This window comes from Larus michahellis, chromosome 1, assembly GCF_964199755.1.
Source record: "Larus michahellis chromosome 1, bLarMic1.1, whole genome shotgun sequence".
Taxonomy (NCBI): Eukaryota; Metazoa; Chordata; class Aves; order Charadriiformes; family Laridae; genus Larus; species Larus michahellis.
Genome location: NC_133896.1, coordinates 57,662,182 through 57,687,338, shown reverse-complemented (window position 1 = coordinate 57,687,338; position 25,157 = coordinate 57,662,182). Strand labels below are relative to the sequence as shown.

General features: G+C 51.0%; 1 protein-coding gene across 2 annotated transcripts in view; it reads right to left on the bottom strand.

Moving 5' to 3' along the window:
* Positions 1 to 2,272: 2,272 nt before the first annotated feature.
* CACNG2 (calcium voltage-gated channel auxiliary subunit gamma 2) overlaps positions 2,273 to 25,157 on the bottom strand; it is a 53,616-nt gene continuing 30,731 nt past the window's right edge. For both annotated transcript variants that reach the window (XM_074579945.1, XM_074579955.1), the window contains 3 exons: positions 8,156 to 8,239; positions 4,268 to 4,408; positions 2,273 to 3,800 (listed from right to left, as the gene is read on the bottom strand). In XM_074579945.1, the coding sequence (XP_074436046.1) occupies positions 3,265 to 3,800; positions 4,268 to 4,408; positions 8,156 to 8,239 (761 nt within the window). In that variant the 3' untranslated portion in view covers positions 2,273 to 3,264. The remainder of the gene's footprint in view (positions 3,801 to 4,267; positions 4,409 to 8,155; positions 8,240 to 25,157) is intronic.

Below are 25,157 nucleotides of genomic sequence, written 5' to 3'. Positions count from 1 at the left end.
TTGCCACCACGAGAGCTGCTGTCTTCGGGTGGGGGCTGAGGCATCGTCCCTCGTGGTAACACCACCCTGGGAGGAACGGGACAGGAGGGGCAACAGTGGGGGCTGTATGGGGGCTGGAGTAGATGTTTTGGAGGGCAGCAGGGAAAGCCCATGTGCGTGACTTGAGTTTACCTGCACTTACTTCAGAAAGAGTTGTGTGGCAAAGCCCTCTCCTCTTGCCTCGTCCTTCCTCCTTGTATCTTGAGGACCGGCTTGAGAAGAGCAGTTGAAGCGAGACCGTCCGCTGAATCACCAAAGAGGACAAAACTGTCTGCAATAGTTGACTCTTTTGCTGGGTTTCCAGGTACTGCTCTGGCACAGCAGGACAATAAATCACCCCCCAGGAAATCCACATAAACGAGGACCAAGTTATATATAAAAAAAAAAATCTTTATTTCATGTACCAGGATTTTTTTTTTTTGTCATTTTCTCTTTTTAAAATTTTTTTTCTTTTTAACAGTCTGAAAAAAACCCACGAAATAAAGAAAATGGAGGTTGGTTTCTTGTACTGGTTTGAGCTGGACATGAGCAACACCCTCGGGAAAAAAAAAAGCCCCCCCTCCCCTCGCCAGCCCCCCCCACCTTCCACACATGTTCTCCAGGCGCGCTCCCACCTTCTCCCCCTCCTGCCGGCCCCGGGGGCTCGCTCAGCCCTGTGAATGCTCCCGGCTCCGTGCAGCATCGGGCAGACGAGGGCAGATGGGGATGGAAACCCCCAAGGCCACCATCCCCCTGTGCTGGGGTCCGGCAAAACGGCTTTAACTTATTTCTTGGGGGGGCATTGCAGGGGAGTGGGGGGTGTTACCTGTGAATCTGTTTTCAAGGGATGGGGGTGGCAAGAGGGGATTTCAGCGGTGGTGGCAGGGGGGTCTGGATACCCAGCCGAGCCGCTGGTATCCTCCTCTTGCCCTGTGATGCTGTTTTTGGGGGTGACCTCCTTCCATTGCTGCCCCCCCTGCCCTGCCCTGGAGCGGGGAGTGGGGGGTTAAAGCAGCGAGGGAGGGGGTGCAGGGAGGATCAGGCTGCTTTTAAGCAGAAATCCCGCTGGGACCCGAAGCAGGGGGACTGCACGGCTCCTAAAACTGGAGCAGCAGGAACGGGGACGGGAAGAAAAGTCGGAAAGTGGGTCTGAGCTGCCGAAGGGCTCGGCGGCCCCATCCGGCGTACCCTCAGCCTCCTGCCTGCCTGGGCCCTGTCGCTTTCAGGGAACAGACCCAAAAAGGAGACCTGTCCTTGCCCCAGGCTGGCCGGTGGCTCAGCGGGTGTCACAGAGGCCCCCATGGTCCCCTGCCGCTGCCTCCCCTCCTGCCTGTATCCCCCCATTTTGGGAGGAGCTGGATGAAAAGTGGTTCCTGGCACCCCCAGTGCCCTGTTCCCCCCGGCACGGCAGGGAGGGAGGGGAGGGAGGGGGCTGCAGTCAGGCTGGGGGTCCCGGGGCGGGATGGCGAGGGGGGGCATTGCCACTGTGCATGTGACCCCCACGGTGAGGTGGGGACGAGGACGAAACCCAGCAGACGTGGAGACGCCTGGAGGCTTCACACCTCTGCCTTCTCATGGCCACCGGGACTCGAGGGGGGGGCTCAGGCCCGGAGTGGGGGGCTCCCTGGGGTGGGGGCTGGGAGGGGGACACACGTGTCAAGGCCAAGTAGCCGGCAGCCAGCTTTGGGTCAGGGCGGGCTGTCTGGGCCTCGCCATCCCCCAACGTGGCTGCAGCCCCACTGGAAGGACCTGAGGGGTGGTGGGGGGGTTGGGGGTCTGGGCAGATTTGGGGTCCATGCGGCGGGAGCCTCCGGAGCATTCACAGGAGAGCGGGCACCTGCCTGGGCACGCGTGTGGGAGCAGGGACACGCGTCTGCGCCGGTGCCGGCCCCGCCATCGGCACGTTGCCCTTCGCTTTGGCCTCCCGTGTCATCCCCCCCCTCCGCACCACAGCGGCAGCGTCCTGGAGGGATGGGAGCCCCGGTGCCCCCCCGCCAGCAGCCCCCCGCCTTCTGCCTGTGCCTCCCACCCCACTCCCCGCTCTGCCTTTTTTCCTCTTTCGTTCTTTTTTTTTTTTCACAGTTTAAAGCTGGAGAAAACAAAAATGAAAAGAAAAAAAATACTATCCGTTTTTTTTCTTGCAAGTAAATCCACTTATTATATTTACATTTATTTATAGCTGTTGTTTTATTAAAAAAATTGCCACTTTTTTTTTTGTTAAGAAACCTTTTTTTGTCCTTTTTTTTTTGTCTCTGTGTGTGTGTCTTTATTTACTGTGTCTGTTTGCTTTTTGCACTGTCACCGTTAACCCCAGGGTCCCCAGGGCTGGGGAAGCAGGGACCCCCCCCCTGGGGACACTGCGGAGGGGCGACTGCGTCGGCTCCCCAGGGACAGGAGTCACTCTTAACGCCTACGGACCCACGGCGGATCCCCACGGACCCTGGGGAAATGGAGTGGATACCCACACATCCCAGGGGAATGGAGCAGATCCCCACAGATCCTGGGGGAACGGAGCGGGTCATGGTCGACCCCAGCACCCCGGGAGCCTCCATAACCAGCCCAAGGACACTGAAGTCACTGCCGGCCGAACCCCCGTTCCCTGTCCCCTGAGGAGCCCGAGCTGAGTTAAAGGTAAGTGGGAAACAAACCGTAAAATTAAAGAATAAACCCCCCCAAAATCCAAAGAGCTGCCTCCTCCTCCTCCTCCTCCCACTTGATTTATTGTCATTTGTTATTTCTTGGTTCCCTTTTATTTTTTTTTTAAGTCTGTTTTTATTAAATGTTAAAATAATGGTACATGGGAAATCATGCATTTTCTTTTAAATTTATTTCTATTTTTAAATCTCTTTCTCTCAGTTTTAAAGTTTTTCTTTTTTTTCCTTTTTTCTTTTTCTTTTTTTTTAAATAATTTTTTTCACTGTTGTCTCTTTCCTCGCGTTTCCTTTGCATTTGATTGTTTGTTTTTTTTTTGTTCGCTCGCTTGTTTGTCTGCTTAACTGCTTGTTCGTTGGTTGGTTTTTTTCTTGTTTTTTTTTTTTTGTTTGCTTTTGTTGTTTTTTGTGGATTTTTTTCTTTTTTTTTTTTTTTTTGCGTTGGGAAGGTCCCCACCCCCCCAAAAGGGGCGCGTCCACCTCCTCCTTCCCACCCGCCTTGCCGCCCCCTGCCTCCTTCCACCCTTCCCACCCCGCAGCCCACCCTGTCTCCTCCTGCCCACTCCTGCCCCATTTTCAGCTCCTGGCGACGGCTTCATACCGGGGTGGTCCGGCGGTTGGCTGTGTTGGTGTGGATAGAGTCCTTGTTCTCTTTCTGGATACAGTTGTGAACCTGGAGGAAACTGTTATCCCTGTCGGAGTTGTAGGTGGCGGTGGGGGTGGTGGTTGCCTTCAGCGGGTCCCTGGTCAGGGTGTACATCGAGATCTCTGTTGATGGGAGGGTGTTGAACCCTTTGATCCCGACGGGAGAGGCATCCCTGGAGTGTGAAGGCTCGGTGGAGCGGGAGCTGGAGCGGCTGCGTCTCTGATAGCGGTACCGGTAGCTGGGGATGCGGGTGATGGCGGAGGACTGGAGGTAGTCCGTGGCACGAGCATTGGCGCGCAGCTGTTTGTGCCGGTCTATGAACATGTGGACGGCCAGCACTCCCACCATCTCGGCTATAATGAAGGACAGGGCCCCAAAGTAGAAGGACCAGCCGTAGGAGTAGCTGTTCTTCTTGGAGTCACTCTTGGAGGGGTCTCCAGCGTTGGCTGATATGTATACGATGATGCCAATTATATTACTCAGACCTGCCAGCCGGCCAGCGGGGGAGAGAGAGGGAGACAGGCATCAGGAGTGTCACACATGGTGGCGATGGGGGCCGTGGGGTTGAGCTCCCAGGAGGGCTCCCAGCCACCCATCCCCTCCTGGTGGGCAGCTTTCCTTGGGAAACTCAGGCAAGACCCTCCTTGTGTGCCTGCTGCATCCCTGGACTGCAGTCCGGGCTGGTCCCTGAGAGACGCCGGATGGGAAACCCTCTCCCTCCAGCAGCTCCCAAGCAGCAGGAAAGCCCCTGCCTGCAGGGCGCTGCTGCCTGCCTCTGCCAGGCAAGCCGGCAGGGCGGAGAGGCATCTTTGGGAGGCTGCTTTCACCCCGAATAAGTCTCGTCAGGGCTGGGAAACACATGCACTCCTGCTCTGCAGGATGCCCTGGCTGGGCAGCCCCCCCACGCCCCGGAGCCCATCTCTAGGGCGTCAGGTCCTGTGCATCCCTTTACCTGCGGACACGAAGAAGATGCCGGCACTAAGGATGATGTTGTGTCGGGTTTTGTAGAACTCGCTGGCTGCAATGCAGAGTCCACCCATGAAAAGCAGAATCACACTCAGGATTGGGAAGATACTAGAGGCTCTAACAGCCCCTGCGGAGGAGAGAGGGAGAGGGGCGGAAAGAACAGCACAGGTGTGAGAGAGAGGAAAACAGGGCACGGAAACGGCGCCGGGGCGAGGGGGGGCAGGGGGGACACAAGCACATTTTGTAGGTGGGGGCAAAGGGGAGAGACAGAGGGCAAGATGTCGGGGAGGGAGTAATTCAAGGAGGGACAAAGGCGTCGGGGGACGGAGGGAGGGAGGGAGAGAGAAACAAAGTGTGTCAGAAAAAGAGAGAGGTCCGAAGTAGCTCTCCCGTGCCCCGGCTTGCTGTGAAGCCAGTGGCCTAGCGTGGGGAGATGGAGGGGACTGAGATGGCATCTTGCCCGTGCTGCCTATCCCCCATCATGCTCTCTTTTCCTCCACTTTTGGGGGGACTATGGGCTGGAGGGGGAGCCCCGGCACCATCCGGCTTCTCCTCCTGCGGGGCGCTGCTGCTCGAGCCCACTCTTCAAAGAGCAGCAACCCAAATGCTTCCCACAGAGCTGCTCAATCTCGAATCCTCCCGAAAGGGCACGAGCATCTCAAGGAGAGATTTTTTTTTTTTTTTTTTTTTTTAAAGGGCTGGGAAGGAGCTCTTGGTGCCGTGCGCTGCTCTGCGGCTGCAGTGAGGACTGAGAAGTGAAAGCCCCATCCCTGTGCGCCAAAACACGGGGCTTATCCTAGTGATTAAACGACTGGGCTCCTTCCAGAGGGCAGTGATGGGTTCGGATGTGCCAGCTCCCACACACGCACGCTCTCCATCGATCGATACGGGAAGAGCTCAGCCAGCAGAGGGCAATGGCATAGATGCACGTATATGCTCATACGCGCATGCAAAACATACCCCAAAGCTTCTGGGGGGGACTCTCTCATGTTCACGCAGCGAAAGGCCAGGGCTGTGTGTACGCACAGCTGCGCACACGTTCATGCACACTCACGCTGCTCGTGGGCCGTTCAGTGGGTACCAACAGCCTGCCTGAGTTTGTGTTGCTATTATTCATGTTTTTTAACTAGGAAGGCCTTCCCCCCTCCCTTCCCAAGAGAAAATAAGCTGTTAAACTGTGAAATGAAGCCTTGCTTGGTAAAGAAAGGTATCAGATGGGCTGGTGCAATTCTGCTTGTGGAGCAAAGATCTGGAAGCAGGGGGTGAAAGTTAATCCCTCCTTGCCTGCAAGAATGAACCCTACTGAAGCAAGTGCAGGACTTTTTCCTAAGCGGGCAGGAAGGACTGGAAAGGAAGGAAAAAGTCCTTCCTGCTTCAAAGACCCTGTTGGCATCAGGATCCTACCAGGCACAAGCAGTCGGCTCTTCGAGGGGGGCCCTAGCCCACAGCCCGGGCATAGGGAATTCAAAAGGCAGGGAGAAACCTCTCCTGCTTGCTTTCCAGTTCTGCCTGGCTGTGTTTCAGGGAACAGGATAGTGATAATAACCATCTTAATAGCTTCTGGAAAGCAAGGCGGGATTTGACAATATGAAGCTTAAATGGCAGTAAGCAAACATCAAGCAGACATCCGCTGGTTTCTAGAGGGATGCTTGGTCAGTTCCACAGCCTGGCCCTGACCACATCAGTTTTATTTGGGTCTTAATTCTGAAATTCATGTCTGTTGGGAGAAGAGAAAGTTGCTGGCTGACCTGGGGAGCTGCGGACGTTATGTGGTGGGGGAGGACAGCAGCCTCGTTCGGCCCCTGCTTTCTGCCCCTCAGGAGAACCGTGCCAGCAAGAGAGGGGCAGAATCTCATCCAGTCTTCCTGAGTCCAGAGCCTTTGGTCTAAAGAGGAGGAGACTCATGATGGTGTTCCGATGCTCCCTCGTATCATCTGCCTACTCTCAATCTTGAGTGTCTTCTAGCAAAGAAACGCAGGGATGCTTCTGCTTCCTCTCTGACAACAGGCGTTTGATTTCAAAAAGCCTAAGATACCTTGTGTGGGTGGCTGGCAGAAATAAAGTCTAAGCCCTTTAGCCAGGCTGTGGACACTGTCCCCCAATCATCCTGGTCCCCTGAATGAGGGAATTGCCCAGCCTGACACCAATAAACAACTTCCTAGCTGTTCTTGCCAGTACCGCCAGGCATTGCCCATGCAGAGTGCCCAGGGACTCTGGTTTGGCAGAAGCCCTGGGAAGAAGCTGTTCAGTGGGGTCCCTCTCCAGTCAGGTCTAAGCCAGCAGAAATCCCACTTCCCTCAGGAGTGACACAAGTAGTCCTTTATTGACTTGTCAAATCCCTCTTTGAACCTGGTTCTTTCTTAAAAAAGGGCTTTACACCTGGGACACCCCCAGGTCCTGATGTTGGGCCAATTTTTGTCTTCAGATCTTGTTTCCCTCTGAGGGAACAGACCCATCCTCCTTGAGATGTTCCCCACCTTCCCACAACTCTTCTTTCTGAAGTGTAGCTCATGCTGCAAGCAGCTTCCTCGCTCCCAAACAACTGCAAAAGCCGGTTTGCCCTCAGAGGCAGCCACTGTGCCAAACCGGATCAAAACCCACTCTTCAGCTCTGCTGTTCAGGGGCCACGCAGCAATTAAGAGACCGATGCTGCAGAAAAGCATCTGAAAGAAGCAGTCTCCCTGGGTTATTTACAATTTACAGTGGATGAAGAATTGTTTGAGAAACCAAGAGGAAGCGGCATAAAATCCGCCTCTTTTCACATAAAAATGAGCCTCACAGAGCCTAAATTATCTCTCTCATCCCTGCCGCAGGGCTGGGTCTCCACATCTGGCTTGGAGCACGCCCGGATGACAAGGAGCTATTCTGAAAGACTCCCGGCCTTTGGAGAAACTCTGATGCTTAACCTTGGGAGGTCAAAAGCTCTTATCTCAGATTTCTGAAGGGAGAAGATCTCGTGATGTCAAAAGGCATTGGGCTTGTGGAGGGAGGGCAGGATAGTAAGGTGGGCACCTAAGAGGAGGAGTGATCCCTGTTCATCTCTGCTAAAGGAAGAGCAAGCTCCTGTTTCTGGGGCAGGTGGAAATGCTGACTTGTCATCAGGGAGGGATGATGTGGATCTGCCCTGCTGGCCCGGCTGCCTTCCCTGTCCCCATGCACAAAGCTGCGCGAGCTTCACCAGCACCTCCCAGGCCGGACTCGGAGCTCAGGTTAGGTTTCCTTATGGAGACACTGTGTGCCTGGGGTACAGCACCTCTCCTAGAGGCTCTGGGTGAGCACCAGGTCTTTCCTTCGAAGGACTCTGATTGTCCTTATTCCTACTTCCCCTTCCCATCACTAAAATCCCTAAAACCGGCAAAGATCAGATCTGCAGCCTCTGTAGGCAAGTGGTGTTTGGGGAAAGGTGAAGATAGAAATAGGTACTCCTCGGACACAATCTGGCTAATTTCTTAAATCTGATGCAACTGGAGTATCAGGTAAGGAAATAAAAACTTCCTGTACTTTAGGAGGGGACACACACACTTGCACACACTCAACGTGGCCCCAGCTAGCCCAGTCTTGACCTTATGCCCACTCAGCAGCTCTCCAATGGATTTGAATCAAGACTCTAGATTTATAGTGTAATTAATTGCTCTTAATAAAAAATGCCACTGGTTGTTACTATGAGTTCAAAACTTGCACCGTCTCATGGGCAGGGCCCCAGGGAGGTGAGAGTGGAGCTGGTTTTGGGGGGTGGTGTATCTCTGGGATCACTTCCTCTGGCCCACTGAGCCTCACAGGTCCCAGCATCTCCACCACCCTACCTTCAGAAAGCAAAAGGCACCCGACGCTGACACCTACGAGCCATTGCAAGGAGAAGAGCCTGCGGACTTACGGAGGAAATATTCTGCTGTATCGGCTTCATAATCTGCATCCTCAGGGAAGTGATCGATTTGCTTACACAGACCTTTAAAATTCCCTAGGGAACAAGAGAAAAAAAGAACAAATGAGAACACCAAAACCTGCCTCGCAGGAACAGCTGCCCTTTGCGTAGCCCTTTGTGCCCACCCTGCCTTCCTCCCAGGCAGCACGCCCACTCCAGTATGGATGCCCATTAAATGCCGAGGTACTCTCCTCGCACACTTGCACATGTATCCCCCTCTTATTTGCCCAGGAACCTGGGATTTGCCTTCTGGATCCAGCCTGACGCCCACCTAGCCCAGCACTCCTTGTTCTACAGGGGAGAGCACCAGAGGCTTGGGCTGGCAGGTATGACTCCTGCCGCAGAGGGACAGGAGAGCACTGCCCACCTCTGAGGGAGGTGGGATGGGAAGCGGAGACAGAGACTGAGTCACGCTGAGAAGCCCGAGTGTCAGGGTCCCTTCCCTCAGCATTGACTGGAGTAACTGTGGGTGTTTGTGCTTCACCCTGGTGTGGCCCTGGTGGATCCCAGCAGTGCTGTGTGCGGCGGGGTGATCAGGTTTGGGTGGAAAAGCGTTTGTCTCTCTCAGCTGTGAATTTGCTGCCTGTTCATTTCATGAGCAGGATATATCCCGTTGTTATGGTGCGGTAAGAGAAGAACAAAAGCTCTTTATCTACTTTTTCCATATGACTGCTTGGTTTTGCATACCTTTATCAGGCCTCCTCTTGTGTCCTCTCATAGACTAAGGCTACAGGAAGCTTGGTGCAAGTGTGTGTATGCAGCTCAGCAGGAAAACGCCCTTTGCACTGGGGGAGTACAATCTTCCATCATAAGTGAGGGAAGCTGGTCACCCTCAGCTTTGTCAGGCTTGTTTATGTTCAGGGCCTTCTGCTAGTGCTGGGACAGCCTTTTTCACACACTCCACAATCAGCAAAGCCATCCCAGCAGGAGGCCAATGACATCTTCCCAGACTTTTGTCATCTGGGATGTCTACCGGGCTCTTATTTTCATCATTCATGTCTCTCTCCTCTTGAAATCAGGAATACCACTCCAGAGAAGCACGTCATCACCATGACCACTGGTTCACTAGTATCTCAAAGTATCAGGTTTTTATGCTTCTACAGAGGTGATCGTATGTCGGGCAATTTCATTATACCTCCTGGGGTTCCCCTAAACTTTTTCTCCCACCTTCCATTACATTTCCCCCTGGACTCTTGCATTGTCTGGCCATTAACACAGAACTGGTGGACATACTCTGTCCAGAAAGGAGGAATGCAGTGTCCACATGAGGTACGTGGATAAGCATGGCGATCCCATGGGCCCCCTCACCAGACGTCAGCCACCAAAGTGGCTCAGGCTGATTGATCCCTCAGCAGAAGAGTTTGGAGCCTGAGTCTAGAGAGTGACAAATGCTGTGGCAACGTGGGAAAGCCTCCTGCCACCCTGGTCCCAAGCCCAGCCTCTGGACCAGCTGAGTGTGCAGGACAAGGGAACAATGAAGGCACCAGACTTGTGGTTGTTGCCTGGGAAGGGTTGCTTGTGAGGAACCCAGAGGTCTTCCAGGCCAACCCTACCCAGGCTGAGACCTGCACGGACCATGTCAGGTCACTGAGTCACGTCTCGTAAGGTTTATTCCAGATGAATTCCAATAATCTTTCAGGTATTTGGGAATAGCTGGAAGAAGGACCAAGCTCAAAGGATTCCCCCTGAATTTCTTCTTGAGGCCAAGCCTCCCTGGAGCAAGGTTTGGGATGCTTTGGGAGGCAGTGCTGAGCAAATAGCTGAAGAAAGCAGGTAGCTGGGTTCCTCTAGGTCAACCATGAAGCTCAGCTCCTTCTGCATCCAGTCAGCTTGCGTCTGAGGCTCCTGAGGTACCTGTTGCCTTTAACTACTAGTTCAAAGAGCTTCCGTGAAGAGGCTAGAGACAGCAGAGAGGAGTGTGTCTGCATGTAAGAGGTAAGTAATAGGAGAAGACAGTAGGAACAAAGCCTCTCCATGTACCTCTGAAGTGTTATTCCCACATTGAAACGGCGGGTTATGAAAGGTTATTAATTATCCATCCCCAATCCAGTTACCTCGTTCAAGAAGTGTCTGCTTCTCAGCCATGGCGCTTCTGGAAGGAAAGCTTCATAGCCAAGCAAATTCCCTTGCCACACTCCCACCCTGCTACTTGCCCGCTTAAATACCTGTGAGGAAGGCAGATACAGCGTAAAGGGGGCCCTTTCCCATGCTTGCCCCTGGCTGCCTGGGGCCATCTGCCCGCGACAGATGAGCAGTTCATCACCCTGGTGCTTTGGCTGCGGCCACTGTTGTACAGTGCATGTGAACACTGCTGCTCTCAGAGGCACTGGGGAAGTCTCCAGCCTCAGATTTCAGCTCCTCACCCAGCAGATCCTGAATGTTGAGTGCCTTCTGCCCTCAGGCAGGGGCAGGTGGAGCCTGTGTGCATCTCCCCGGAAAGGCTCCCGGCACACAGCCAGAGCCCCCCAGTTGGAATCAGCCAGGGAGGGCAGAGGCACTGCATCTGGAAACCCCCTCGGTCTGTGCCATCCTTTCCCTCCTTCCTCTCTTCTCTCTCTCCCCTGCTCCGTTTCTTGCTGTATTTGAGCTTGAATAATTCCTATGCGAAGAATCAAACTGCCTGGGAAAGATGCTGCATCTTCTGCAGGGTGTCTTTTACATGGACTTGTGTGGGACAGCTAGTTAGAGGTTCAGCCGCTTAGGCAGGATGGGGGGGACATGCAGGCTCTTCGAAAATCTGCTCCTGGTGCTGAGTGTCCGAAAGGCCTTGCTGATGTGGCTCAGCAGGGTGCTTGGCCATCGGGGTGTCCAACCTTGGCTCGCTTAAAACGCTGTGGCATTGAGGAGCTGCCTTTCACTGCAGCTGGTCCCTCTCCCTGGCTCAACCCTGCTGGGCTTCGTCAGGGCAGGGTGGGCAGCATTAGTCCCTCTTCAGCCCCTGCTTTGTCTGTCCTCAGCACAGAGCGCCGTGGCTCTGGATGCCAACTGTTCGCCTGTGCTACCACACCCTCTCCTCCAATGCCTCCTAGCTCCTCTGGGTGACGGATGGGGAAAGGATGCAGAATTTAGGTCATTAATGCGCTAACTGGGAACAGGAGAGAGCAAGATTCGGTTTTTGCTCTGCCACAGGCGTGATGTCAAGACCACTTCTTCTCCCTGCCTCAGGGTCCCACCCTGCAAAAAGGGGGCAACGGCACTCCTCTGCCTCGTGCCATGCGGGGAGGTGTTAAAGAGGCCACGGTGTGGGTGCGCTGCCGCCGCCGGCAGCTCTGTGAGTGCAAGGGTGTAGGTGAGCGGTGGATGGTGGCGGTTCAGCCATCCGCTCAGTGCCGGCCAGGCTCCAACATCGCTTCTTGCACCGAGGTCACTCGGCAATTCTCTGGCGGACATCTGTAGCCTGCTGAGATGGTGCAGCAGCCTCCTGCCCTGGCGTCTGCGCTGGTGTGGCAGGGCCGCGGACATGGATGGGGAGGGGGATGGAACAGCTCAGCCGCCACACCGAGGTCTGACACAACAGCCTTGGCCCCTACTGCATGTGTGGCTTGCGGAGCTGGGGAGGGAAGAGCCATGTGCCACCCTATAGTTAATAGTCCTGAATGCCTAAGCAAGAGCAAATCATTATTTGTGAGGGTGTGCAGGGCTCTGAGAGCCCCTCAAGGGAGTAAGAGCAATGCCTCCTCTGTACTTGTGTCCCTTTGCCCTTCCCATTCTTCCCGACTTGAGCGATTTCGTGCTGCGAACCCTGAAACAGGCAGGTGTTAAGCTCTCTGGCTTCTCCCGCACGCCTCTCTGAGAAACTTTGAGCCACGCGCTTCCACCTCCTCCCTGCAGCTCTCCCAGCACAGTTTGGGCTCTCCCCTCATCCTATTTCTCCTGCTCGCCCACCAGATCTTCCTCCTGTTTCTCAGTCTCTCTCATTCATCGCAGACACCTCCCCCTCCCTGGTATCCGTGTGGGCATCCTTGGAGCAGCCTGCTTTGGGATGTGCAGCCTGCAAAGGAGGCGGGGAGGAGCTCTGACTTGTCTCCAGAAGAAAAGGCTGGGGATGCCCAGCTCTGTGGAAAACCACAGAGCAGCCCCCAGACCCCTGGGTGTCACCAGGAGTCCTTAGAGGAGATCCCCACCGTTTGCTTGTTGCCTGCCCAAGCTTTGGAAAACGCAGTCTGGAGGAGCTAGGACTGGTGCAAAGCGCACTTCCCTCAATGCCTGCACTGGGACAGAAGTTGCCCAGCTGGGGCATTAAGAGCAGAGACAACCTGCCGTACTGCCAAGAGGGACTGAATGTCTAAAATGCATAAAAATCAATCTTAACTGCGCGTTCAGCCCTCGGAGAGACCTCCTCCACTGCGGTCAGGTCATCATTTGGGTACATGCTGTCTATCCAGGACAGCTGGCAGCCGTCAGCTCTGCTGCAGCGAGAGTCAGACCGAGTTACCCCCGATGAGAACCTGGCTCGGTATTGTTGGTGATACGGTTTATTTTTGTGTCGCTTTGTGCAGCCCTGTCTCTTTCAGAAGTCTCGCTTGCCTGCAGAGTGCAATCCATCGCAAAATAGTAAGTTCCAAAGAATGAAAAGCTACTCCCTTCCTGCGGGGTAGGAACACTTTTAAATGGTCAGGACTGTACATCTGAAAACCGGGAGCCAGAGGCAGAGGAAAAGACGTCCAAAAGGAGAGAAGCAGACAAAGAGGGACGAGAACAGAAAGACCTGTTTTCCCAGAATGATTTGTGATATTGCCATTTATGGAAAAAAGCAATCCACTGAAAGCTTTCCTTCAGTCTCACTCTCTAATTTAGTAGAAGTTTTGGCATGATGGCTTCTAGAGAAATAAATAAAGGGGGCTGGATATAGCTGTTGTCTCTAAAAGCTCGGAAAGATGGCTTGGTGTTGGCCAAGGATTCAATACCTCTTTCTGCCACATGCTCCCTGTAACATTTTAGGCAAGTCACTTTAACTCCCCCTCTTCTTTCACTCAAAATTGGAATAATGGTATTTCCCTGCCTCAGGGAGATATCCTGAGGGTATTTATACTAAAAATATGAAAGTGATCAGACACTGGATCATTTGGGCCAGATGATAATTCTCCCCACCTTCCAGTTCAAACACGACATGCTCATCTTTGCTGTGATCTTCTCCCAGATGAACGCGAAGGCTGCGCACACACGAAAGCTCTCCCAAATTCACACATGTGATTCCTGCCTTAGAAGTAATTTTTGTTGCAGATTAAACTAATATCTGCTGTCTACCCATTAAAGAAATGCGAGAAACGGCACATGAAGGGCAGGTAGTCGGACACAAACACAAACATTTCTTTCTGCTTCGGGACCCTGTTTATGAGTCGTTTGGTAGCAGGTGGCGAAATGGGGCTTAGAGCCAGCCTCTGGGCTGGGAAGACAAATTCCACAGCTACCTGGCAAACTGCTGGCGTGTCTTTCTCACACATATTGGCAAAAGGCTTCCAAACCAGGAGAGGAGGTCTGCCGTCCCTGTCAAAAAATGACACTAGTGACACTGAGTTGTTAATGCCCAACCTGACATGACTTCAAGAGAAAGGAGAGAGGTTTGATGAAGCGCCAAGGGAAGCACAGGAAAAGCCCTTAGAAGGCATTTCCATTGCTCTCCACCCTTCCAAGAATGAAGCACTCGAGAGCACTCGTCGTTTTGGGGGATTTGGAGCTGATGAAGAGCACAGTGGCACAGAGTACAGGCAGTGCTCATGGGCATCTGCTTTTACCCACCTGTGCTGACGTGCCCAAAAGAAAGGCTGGTTTTTCAAAAGTGCTCATGATCCCTCTTGGGGAATCTCTCCATAGATAGCACCTTACAAAAATTAGGCCATCGTTTCACGTGCCTTGGTACGCTTTTAAATGCCTTGGTTACAGGCTGTAGGGTTATACCAGCAAATGTAGCCACGGTGCCACAAGGGGTGGTCATTTTGGGTCTTGAGAAGGTGGTGCTCCAGCAGCTCTGACCCTGCACAGAGGCGGGGGATGCTGTGCTAGTGGCAATACCTTTTGATTCAGTCGGGTCATTTTAAGACCAAAGAGTCCACAGCCCTCCTTAGGGACAGAAGAACTTTCCACTACAAGACGAAGCTTAGTGGGGCAGCAAATGGGGTCTGTGGGAATGAGTTGGGGACAACTGTAGAGATCCCACAGGAAAAAAAGGACTACCGTAAATCTCTCCACCTTCCTGTCCAAATGCAATGCGCCTGCTTTGATGTGGTCATCTCCAACACAAACGTGCAGCAGTGCATATGTTAAAAAAAAACCAAACAAAACCCTAGCAACATAACCAGTATGTCGCATACATAATTCTCTCCCTGGGGAGAGGATAAAAGAACAAACCACATGTGACTGATATCAAGCCCCATCACTTAATGTGCCACTGGAAATCATTCAGATATCGTGGTGAAGAAGCCTGTAAAAGAACTGATGCAAAATAGAAATTGATCTTATAGTTATCAAAGAATATCCCCCCTGCCTACAAGTTAGAACCATTATACCAGCTCTCCTCATCTTATTATTAATAATCACGTTTATTGCAGCTGTTGCCATGGATCAGATGATAAAGGGAATTTACTGCAGTAAAAATGGTACAAACACTGCCTTACAGACCATTGCTGCCCTGATGAGCATGAAGGAAGGGGTATATCACAGCGCATTGGCAATGACCAAAGTTACGGCAGTAAAATGGCCTGATAATACCAATTCCGGGGAGATCAGTTTAGTCAGGAGATAGTTAATAAATAGAAAAAGAAATGCAGACATAGATGGGCAAGGGAGAAAAAAGGGGGAGAAGCCACTATGGGGTAGCACGGAGGAGGAGATGACGAGGTGGAAGGAGAGAGGTAGAGTGAATAGCCACAAAGGACAGGGGAGAGAAGTCCCATCCAAGCCAATACCAGGCTCCTGTCCTGCCTTTTTCAGCTCTTACTCCTCACTTGCCCTCTGCAGCCCTCCCTGACAGTCACCCAGCGAAGGAGAGGGGGCTAATGACAGGAGAAGACAACCACGTGTGCTGCTGGAGGCGGCTTGGGTTTCCCCCCCGGGTAGAGCCTGGATGGTGTGAGAGCGCAGAAGGTTCCCCATCACGTCCCGGCGTTACCCGCATGGTCCCCCTGCAGCGCTCCGCCTGCCTGGCGCTGCAGCTGCGGCGAACGGGCATCGCGTTGCATCACTCGCAGCCGGACCCTGCGCCTGCTCTCAGCCTTGGATCGCTTTGCGTTTTCCCTCGGAGGCAGCCTCCTCGCCTTCCCAGCCGGCTCCCTCGCACTGCTGCGGGCTGCTAAGTAGCCGATAGACTCTGCCTCAGCGCTGGCTCTAGCTGTGCCTTCTACGTGGGTGGAGATGCAGTGGTAGCAAAACCTATTATTAAGATTATATGACTATTTCCATTTATAAACACCCTCTTTTTACAGGGTTGTAACTTTCAAAAATATCCTCACTGTGGCTTGAAATTTCCCATGCTTTGTCACAGGCAGAGAGCGAGATTGGCTGGGAAATGTGGGCAAAGGCTTTTGCACGCGATTTGGTGCAAACACAAATCCAGCACGTTTGAGCTTTACAAGCTGAAACATTGCGGGTGGCTGGTTTTCAGGGACTGCTAGACATCTGTCCAAGTTACAAATGAAAAACCTCGACGCAGCAATAATAAAAATCATTCAAAAAATCCTTTTTGCGTACATCCAGTACAAACATCTCCCCCAGTAAACAATTGCCTCTATTTTCTAGACTTTGCCAGAATCAAACCTGAGCTGAATTTCTTCTGAAAATAATGCTAAACGCAAAAATGTATTAGGCTCATCTAAATCATCTAAAGCTGTGGATAATTTTGCTCCTCCTAATGTTGTATTTCTTGCATTTCTCTGCTGTGCTGGCATTCTGAAATTAAAAATAGTCTTATGTATACATATCTAACAAATGCATGTTATGATTTCATATATATGAAATAATAAAATAATTTTGGTTTTCTAACTGATATTTTCCTGCGTGATTCAGTGACTATGTAAAGCATTGGCAATATCTCTGATACCTCAGCAGAGAGGTTAGAAACTATTCTACAATTGTTAGTGGGACTAGTGCCACTTTAGGTAGGAAAAACATATGAACTTTCTGACGTACGAGCCCTGTTGCAGAGTTTTCAAGGTATTTCAGCTGAGTCGGTAAAAGCTATTGCCTTTGCCTTGCAAGAAGAGGCAGAACTGGTCTTCAAATGAGCTGGGAACCAGAAAAAGAATTGAGAAAAGGGTTTGTAAATAGTTGTGCTCAGATGTTGTAGCATGATGTCGGGTTTTAAACTCCAGGAGCACAACTTAAGTGCTGGAGCTTGCAGGGGTGGAGGATGGAAAAGTGAAGGCAGAAGCTGATCAGGACATGGAGAGAAGTCCAAGCAAAACAGAAAGGGTGAGAGAGAGAAATCAAGATATTACACAGGATTTAAAAAAAAATAAATAAAAATCTGGCAATTTGTAGCAAGAACATTTGTGTGTGTGTGTAACGAGTCAAATGTGACACTACAACTGTGAGCCGAGTGACAGGAAGGGTGATGCAATTATCTGCAGTGAGAGAGAAATGATGTGCATAAGGTGTGGGAGGAGAGGAGGTGCTCCAGAGCTACCACAGGCAATCCCAATCCACGGCTGCACATCCAGATGTCAGAGGAAGGGAGATACTAATGTAAGCTTGGAGGGAAAGGGGTGGATGGGCTGAGGGGAGTATTTAAAAGCTGTTGCTTCTCTTTTTTTTTTTTTTTTTTTTTCCCCCTCCCCCTATCACGGCAACAATATTGTAACTAGGACAGGTTTTGCATACAGGGTTACAACATCAAACTCTCAGAAATCAGAGCACGTAAACAACACCCGAGCTGGATGAGGACATAAGGACTGAACCATCTCAAACTTAAACTCAAAGACCCAGAGCTCAGGCGGGTTAGTCTCTCCCCAGAAGTATGCAGAGGAAAACCGTTGGCCAGAAAAAGTATAATTCAGCTCATCCTATGGGGTTGCATTTTTCTCCTCAGATGTAACCGTGTTGCTGATCTGTGAGTGCGCATCACAGTACAGAGCCAGGCTCACCTCGTACAGTGGGTCATGTTTTGGGTCAGTGGTGAGACTATAACTCTAGGGGTAATTGGAAGTTACCATGCACAGGCAAGGATTTATGAGGCAAGAAAAGAGGGAAAACCAGCTCCCCCTTACACCATGGAAAGTGGCTTGCACAGACATGAGCTGTACAGTGCCTTGGTTCAGATGCGGGCTGAGCCCCTACCCCAGCAGGGACTTGGTCTTGGCTCCACCTGCAGTACTGTATCCAGCTCTGGAGCCCTCAGGACAGGAAAGACATGGAGCTGTTGGAGTGGGTCCAGAGGAGGGCCACAGAAATGATTAGTGGGCTGGAGAACCTCTCCTGTGAGGACAGGCTGAGAGAATTGGGGTTGTTCAGGCCGGAGAAGAGAAGGCTCCGGGGAGACCTTATTGCGGCCTTTCAGTACTTAAGGAGGGCCTACAGGAAAGATGGGGACAAACTTTTTAGCAGGGTCGGTTGCAATAGGACAAGGAGTAATGGTTTTAAACTAAAAGATAGTAGATTCAGACTAGATATAAGGAGGAAATTCTTTATAAGGGTGGTGAAACACTGGAATAGGTTGCCCAAAGCGGTGATAGAAGCCCCATCCCCGGAGACATTCAAGGCCAGGTTGGTTGGGGCTCTGAGCAGCCTGATCTAGTTGATGTCCCTGCTTATTGCAGGGGGGGTTGGACTAGATGACCTTTAAAGGTCCCTTCCAACCCAAACTATTCTATGATTCTATGATTCTATGATCAAACTCCAAATCTTGAATCTTGCAATTGTAATGCTGTATTCACAAAGCTTTTTGAATGCAATTTCCTTAGTCATTTTTAAATAACAAAGGAGGTGAAAAGGCAATTCAAATCTTTCATCTCCAACTTCACACTGCATGTCTCTGACATATCCAGCTGGATCTACAGGGGGACGCTGTCCTCAGTTAAACTGGTGTGAATCTAGTGTGACTCTGAGCTGCTCCTTCTGCAGATATGGTCACAACCAAGAGCTGGTAATTAGCTCATGAAGTATGTGCTGTGCTTTAGGGTCCTTCAGGATGCAAAGCACTATATAAAAATTATTATTAGTTATTAATAATAAAAATACCCAAGAACCCCAGGGAAATAATCCAAAGAATGGAGCAAGTCAATGACAGAGGCAGCTTTCAATCCATCCTCCCTCTTCTGCACCGCTTAAGCTCTCCTCCCCCTTCCCCTCCAAGGCTCAGACACACGGAGGAAGGGAGACCCCCCCCATCACACGTGTTTGGTGATTTGGCAGTCTCAGCAAGTCTCCTGTGTTCTCCCACACAACATCGTCAGCCTGCAGTAGGAATTTTCAAATCTGCAATGTAATTGACAGCCAGCAGTAGAAATTTTGGGGAATAGCAGGGCGTGGGAATTCCTCAGCTTACTTCCCACGGGAAAACTGCAGTCCTGCCCTGGTGGTCCTCAGGGCCTTTCATCTCCCTGCGCTCCCTACCCTTGGGAAAAGGACTGGGCAGGTAGGCACCGGCTGTTTTCTTTAATGATCTCTGGGTGAGAATTGGGGGTCTGGCTGTGGTCGCCTGAGTTGGAGTGAGCAGCTCCACTGGGGACACACAACCTGTTTTGTCTATTCCAGTCCAGCAGATGAGTGTGAAGTTTATTTTAGTTGAGGAAATAGAACAAGGGAAGGTCTGGGTTTTCTCTAGCACTTTTTATACCCCAGGGAACCCAAAGCCCTTCATGCAACACTGAGAAAGATCCCCCAGCGCGGTGGCTCCGCAGACGAGCATGGCAGCCATTACGCGCTCACTGAGCTCGCACACGCTTGCCCTCGGAGAGCGGAGGCGGCTTTACCCAGGCAGGGAATATTCGTTATCCCTCACTCCGTTCAGAAAGTGCACTGGGATTTTTGCCGTCCCTTCAGGCAGCCCACCAGAGATGGCCGGGAGGGAACTGGGCGCAGGGTTTCCTTGGCAGAAAGCCCTGCTGACAGCAGCGCTTCGGGTTGAGCTGCGAGGCGCAGGGCCGTGCACTCGCGGAGCTTTTCTGCCCTGTGCCCTTTGTGCCCTGAAATGTACCACCTGCGATCAGAAAATGAAACCCCCCCCGAGGAAGAGGTCAGGACTTTTGAATTTTGCAGTTTCCTCTAGCAATCGCTACCTCTCGCCCTGTGGTGTTTTGGGAGAAGCCCAACCCAGAGCAGCTCCGGAGCCAGGCCAGGGCTGCCCAGCGCTGTGCCCTGGGGAGCACCCTGGGATGAGGGGAACATGGGTGTGCTGAACCACTTTAGGATGCACACCCCTGGTAAATCCACTCCTGGCCTGGACCTCACTCACAAAATGATCCAAAGCCTCCCAAATGCTCCTAAAGCAGTAAAGAATAAGAAACCGGAGGGAAGGCGGGGCAGGGAGAGTGGAGGGCTGGCCTGACGTACAGCAAGCCCTTCTTACAGACAGCTGGGGAGGAAGCCGCTGGTGTCTCCAGCTACCCAAGAAAGGGGAGCTCCCCGCCTTGGCAATGTCCCCAGGGTGGGGACAGCATCCATTCCAACCCCTTCCCAATCAGCCTGAACACTGAATCCAAAGGTGGCTGAATGTTGTTTCTTGCATTTCCCAGCTATGCTGGGATTCAGGAGATGAAGAGTTACGTGGGTTGTGTGTATGAGTCCCAAGCAATTTTAAGCTCTTACTTCCCTGGGATTATTTTGGTGCAATTGCTGGCAGGGCAAATATCGAGAGGAACAACCAGAGTGCTCTGTGAAAGCTGTAGGAAAGCAGTGCCCTCTGTGCTAAAAGAGCCGGGACACAGAGTTTGCTTTGGTACACACGAAACAAACATCATGCTTATTTTTGACTTGAGTTGCTGGAGTTCAGAAAGTGTTGGTAAACACCGTGTATATCCCACAGGGCCGAACAGGGTAGCTGGCCTGTGTGAATCTGATCAAATTGCGTTAGCACAGCTATGCTGCGGCTCTCAATGTCTCCAGACGAGCTGCTGCTGTTCCAACTTGCTGCTTTACTCATAATCCACATCAAACATTGGGTGTTAAAGTAGATATTGCACAGATTTGATTTTAGGTCCCTTTATATGCAGCTGAGCAGAAACCAAATGCCAAGCTTTGCGAGCGGTGTTAGCTTTTAGAGGCTGCTATTAGAACATTAATAATTTTATTATTGTTATTTCCTCTGGGTTGCAGGTACCCCAGTGATTTACAAGGAAACAAAGTGACTTGGCCCTCTCCTGAAGCGCTTACAACAAAAGTTAGAGTTAAGCACAGCACTGGGCTTATTTAACAAGCAAACAGTGCCAGCAGGGTGTTGGGAAGAGGGAGGTTTATAGCAGCCCAGGATCGCGAGACATTTACGGTTGGGCGTGCGTGTGTAACCTGTTAGTTTATGCTGGCTTTCAGAAAGAAAAGCGTGGAGGGGAAAAGTGTGCTAGATTTAGGGGCGACGCCTACGAGAAAGGTGAGCGGAGGTCGGCAAGGGAAGGATGATTTGGAAAGGGGAGGATGAAGGGGGGGAAACTGCGAAGGAGGAGTGCGAAACTACCTGTGGCACAGCCAGAGAAGGCATACGGGGGAGCAGGTACTGCTGCTCAGTCATAATAACCCCTTTGAAGCTTGACTGCAAGCCGAGCTGCTGCACCAATATTTTTTCATCCATTGAGCACGCTAATTCATCACAGAAGAGTCTGTAGGTGTGAGCTATGTGCTAGGGCTAATCTCTGAAGCGTTTTCAGCTACTCTACACATAACATTACTCTTGCGTCCTGGGGAGGAGGCTATTCATAATGGGATAAAATTTACTCACAATACTAGACTAGGGAATATTATTTCTAATGTGATCTGGTCCAGTTACACTCAGTTAGAAACCTGAAAGGCCGTTTCAGGGTTTTGAATCATGTCCAAGCCAGGTAGCAAGCCACCTTCTGTGGCCAGGATTGTATTATCTGGAGACATGCCCATCAGAGCTTCTTACACCAAACTCTACCCCCCCACCTACCCCACACGTGGGGTAACGTAGGTCTCAGAACTGAAACTTCACTGCTTTAAAGTCAGTAAAACAAGAACTTGTCTCCTAAAGACTGCCAAAACCCAAACTCCTTCCAGATTTGTACGCTTTTCCTTGGAAAAAATTACAAATTCTCCACTGGAATCACTGGTCTGAAATTCCAGGCCCTTCCTCAGTTTCCAATTTACTGCTATAGCAGTCTGATGAGCAACAACAAACATTGTGCTGCACCTTAGGTCTTAAACTCATTATCTTACCTTCAAACTGGCGTTGCCAGTCAGGAAACGTGCCAGGATCAAAGAACAGCAGCATTTCTGTCTGACTGTGTGTTTGTTCCTCCATGAGAAAATCCCTTTTTTTGCCCATGCTACAGCCACTGACGAAAGTCTTTCTCTCTTGAAGTTGGTCAGGGTTTTTCAATGAAACCTTCTCAGAGGGATACAGAGATTTTGACCTAATCACCCAACTGAATAAGGTGAATACCTGAACTATTGGTTTACTGACAATTTCAGTGCACCTAACTCATGGGTCTGGTCTAAAAGAAAGCCTTTAAAAACCATCTTTGTCCCACCCCTGTGTAGATCAGGAAGCTTTACAATGTCAAAGTTTTGCGAGACAGGAAAATAGTTCTCCATCTTTTTCCAGCCTGGTCTCTGCATCTACCTGGCTTCATGTCAGCTACCATGTACCTTACTTAGCTTCTCTTTGCAGGTTTGCAGGTTTGTAGCTTCTCTTTGACTCCTGCTGGGACAGCTGTGGCTGCTGAAGGTACAGCTGGCCAGCTGTTCCTTGGGGACCTCTTGTCCACTTAACTCTACCCACTTTTGCCACATCTCAGTCTATCAGTCCGTTTCTTCAAAACTGACCTCTGAGATATGTCGTGCACCAAGACCTTGTCCTCTTGGTCCTCTTGATCAGCACAGCCTTGGAAGGCTGTGCCTTTGGTTTTGCCAAGCCAGCGTTAGAGTCATGTCAACCTCAAACATAAAATTCAGTCTATGCATTACTCTCTGGCTCAAACTGTCTCTCCTGGAGCCACTTTTAGTGAACACCAAAATGAGTTTTGGCCAAGACAGAACTAAAAACGTGCGGGTTTTCTTCTCTCTTCCTCTGTGACCTGACACAACAAATGCATTGTGCAAATGCCTCTTCAGGGCTGCCCTCCACTCCTACTGAAGGGCTCCTCTTTTCCTGTAGTGCACTTCACAGTGTGCTGCGGAGCAGAGGCGGTTAATTCATCAGAGCGAGAATGAATGACTTTGCCTAACCACTGGGATCCTGTAACAACCCTGGTACTCGGAGATTCTCCGGTGGGGGGGAGAAGAGAAAGCATTTCTTGACTAGCTGGAAGCCCTGTGTACAGAATACCTGTGGAGACTGGCAGGGAAAGCGAGCGAGCTGGGACTGGATGCCTTCCAAGCATCAGAGCAAAACTGAGTGTCTCAGTGGAGGATGCTAAATTTTGACAACGGGAAAGAAACAGATAGACAAAGGGTGAGTGGGAGGGGAAATCCTTTCCCTGCTAATGCTGTCTGCTTGTAGCGTTAAGCGTTATTATGTATTTCCACATGCCATCATGTGTACACGGCGTTTTACTGGCAGGCAAAAAGGCAGGTTCTTGTCCCCAGGACTTCACAGGACAAGGACCCCGGCCTTTGGGACACTAGCAAGTGAGGATTCTGAGCTCCTCAGAAGAGGCTCTTGGTGGCTGTTAGGCAGCAGCTGTGAGGCCTGGATCCTGCTTCTGGTGAGGTCAGAGGGAAAACAGTGGGGACAAGATTAGGTCTGAGATGTGCAGCCTGGAATGAGGGAAGGAAGCGCCTGAGAAAGGTCACAAGCTGAGCTATGGCATGTTCATATCTTGTTTGCTCCTGGCTTTGGCCGGGTATCTCTGAATCATTCCTCATTCGAAAGATGTAATATAGTAAACAAAGTTAATAGTCTAGAAGGGACAAAGCTTGCCAAGGGCGTAGGAGAAGTGGAAGTCATTAACGCAGGGAGACTAGCTGCAGTAAATGAGTCCTGAGGGCGGTCATGGGGGAGGTGAATAAGGTTGTGCGGTGAAAGGAGGGGAGCAGGAGAGAAGGAGCAGAGTCACTGTTGGAGGGAGACGGAGGGGGTCCGGGGAGGGGGAGACGTGCCAAGTGAGGACCGAGTAGGCTGGGAGAGGAAGGAGGGAGCAAGCTCCGAAAGAGCCACGTGAGGCCTTGAAGATGAAATGAGGAGCTGAACTTTGATGTAGAAGGAGACTGAAAGTCGGCACGGGGATTCAAGAAGAGAGAGTGACACAAGTGGAACAGCAGGTAAGGAAAAGATAATGTAGCTGCTGCACGCTGGGTGTTTTAGTGTGAGTATTAAGCCTCCCCTGTCGTCCTGCTGGGCCTCTCCGGCTCTGAGAATTGAGTGGGTTTGTGCTTTCGTGATCTGGTCTAAATAGCTTGGTAAAGCGTTGTCTCTATATTGCTTTTGCCTAATCAATCAGCCACACATCAGGAGTGTTAATTTGCAAGGGGAGGCAGTCACAGGGAAAGGGCTGTCTATGAGCAGTGGGATGGGTGCCATCACAGCAGCAGAACAACATGACACCGAGGGGATGAGGATGTCCCGTCCCAGCCAACAGGTTGTGAGGCGCAGAGAATTTCTACAGAGTGGGATTGCCTCCAACCTCAGGACCTCCCCAGAAGGCGGCCAAGGTGATAATCCCAGCAGTAGAGCATTGCCCGCACTCTGCAGGTTCCCAAGGAGATCAATACTGCTGTCTCTGTTGTTTGTTGCGGCTTCCCTAGATCATGTCTTACCAAAGGTAGTTCCTGCAGGACAGAACTGCCAGCACGAGCAAGAAACTTTCTCCCGGGAGAAGCCCCATCTCCCATCTCTGAAACTCTGAGTAGATCCTATGTCTTTTTTTTTTTTTTTTTTAAACAGCTCATCTCTCTTTTCACTCCTGAAGCCATTTTCTGCATGTAAATTTCTTCTATTTTCTTACCTTCCATGATCTTTCAGACTTGTTACAGTCTTTGCTATATTATTCCAACTGTGGTGACTCTTTCTTCATGCTCCCCCTTCCTCTTTCTTCTCCTTCTTTCCAACTATTGTCACACAGTTTCTCACCTTCAGCTTCCTGATCTCTGGGACTCTGTCCTAATGACCCCGACTTTTCCCTCCCTACCCAGTGCTGCCTTACTTAATTTGCACCAATCCCTGCTGTCTCTTCCTCTCAGGGTTACACTAAACCTTTGATTCCCTTCAAGCATTCTCCCCACATGCTTTTTAGTGCTCATCTACAGTTTGACTGGCTCCCGCCTTTCCTCTCTCAGTCCGTTATGGCAATACCTGCAGTGTTGTGTTAATCTCCATTCCCGTCTGCATTAAAACCCAAAGCCAAAACCAAACAAAACCCACCACTTCAAGATCTTCTTCAGGATACTTTGTCTAGTCTTTGATTTTCAATCATTTGAGTTATACTTTCAGAAACAACAGTATGAATCCCTGCTCCATACCCAGCAGGAGACTTAGGGCAGTTTATTACGGATAGTCCTGTTCGTATTCCTTCTTTGTTTCTCAAGCTGCTGTTAGCCCTTCCTCCCTGTTTCTCTGACACTGGTATTCTTCCCAGCACACCCATGTTGTTCTCGCCTCTTAGCCCTTTTCCAGACAAGTACAATATACTTTTTTCATCTTTCAATCACAGATTGCCCTGATTTATCTCACTTAGACTTAACACCCCCCTTTCCTGAGCCTTTCTCATGCCTCTCCTCCTACTCTCTTTGCAGCCCTGGAAACATCTGACATAATTCAGTCGCTCAAGAAAACAACTACTTCTCTTGACCCTGGTACCTCTCATCATTTAGGCCTATCTCTGCACTCCAACTTTTTACTTTACTACAGTTT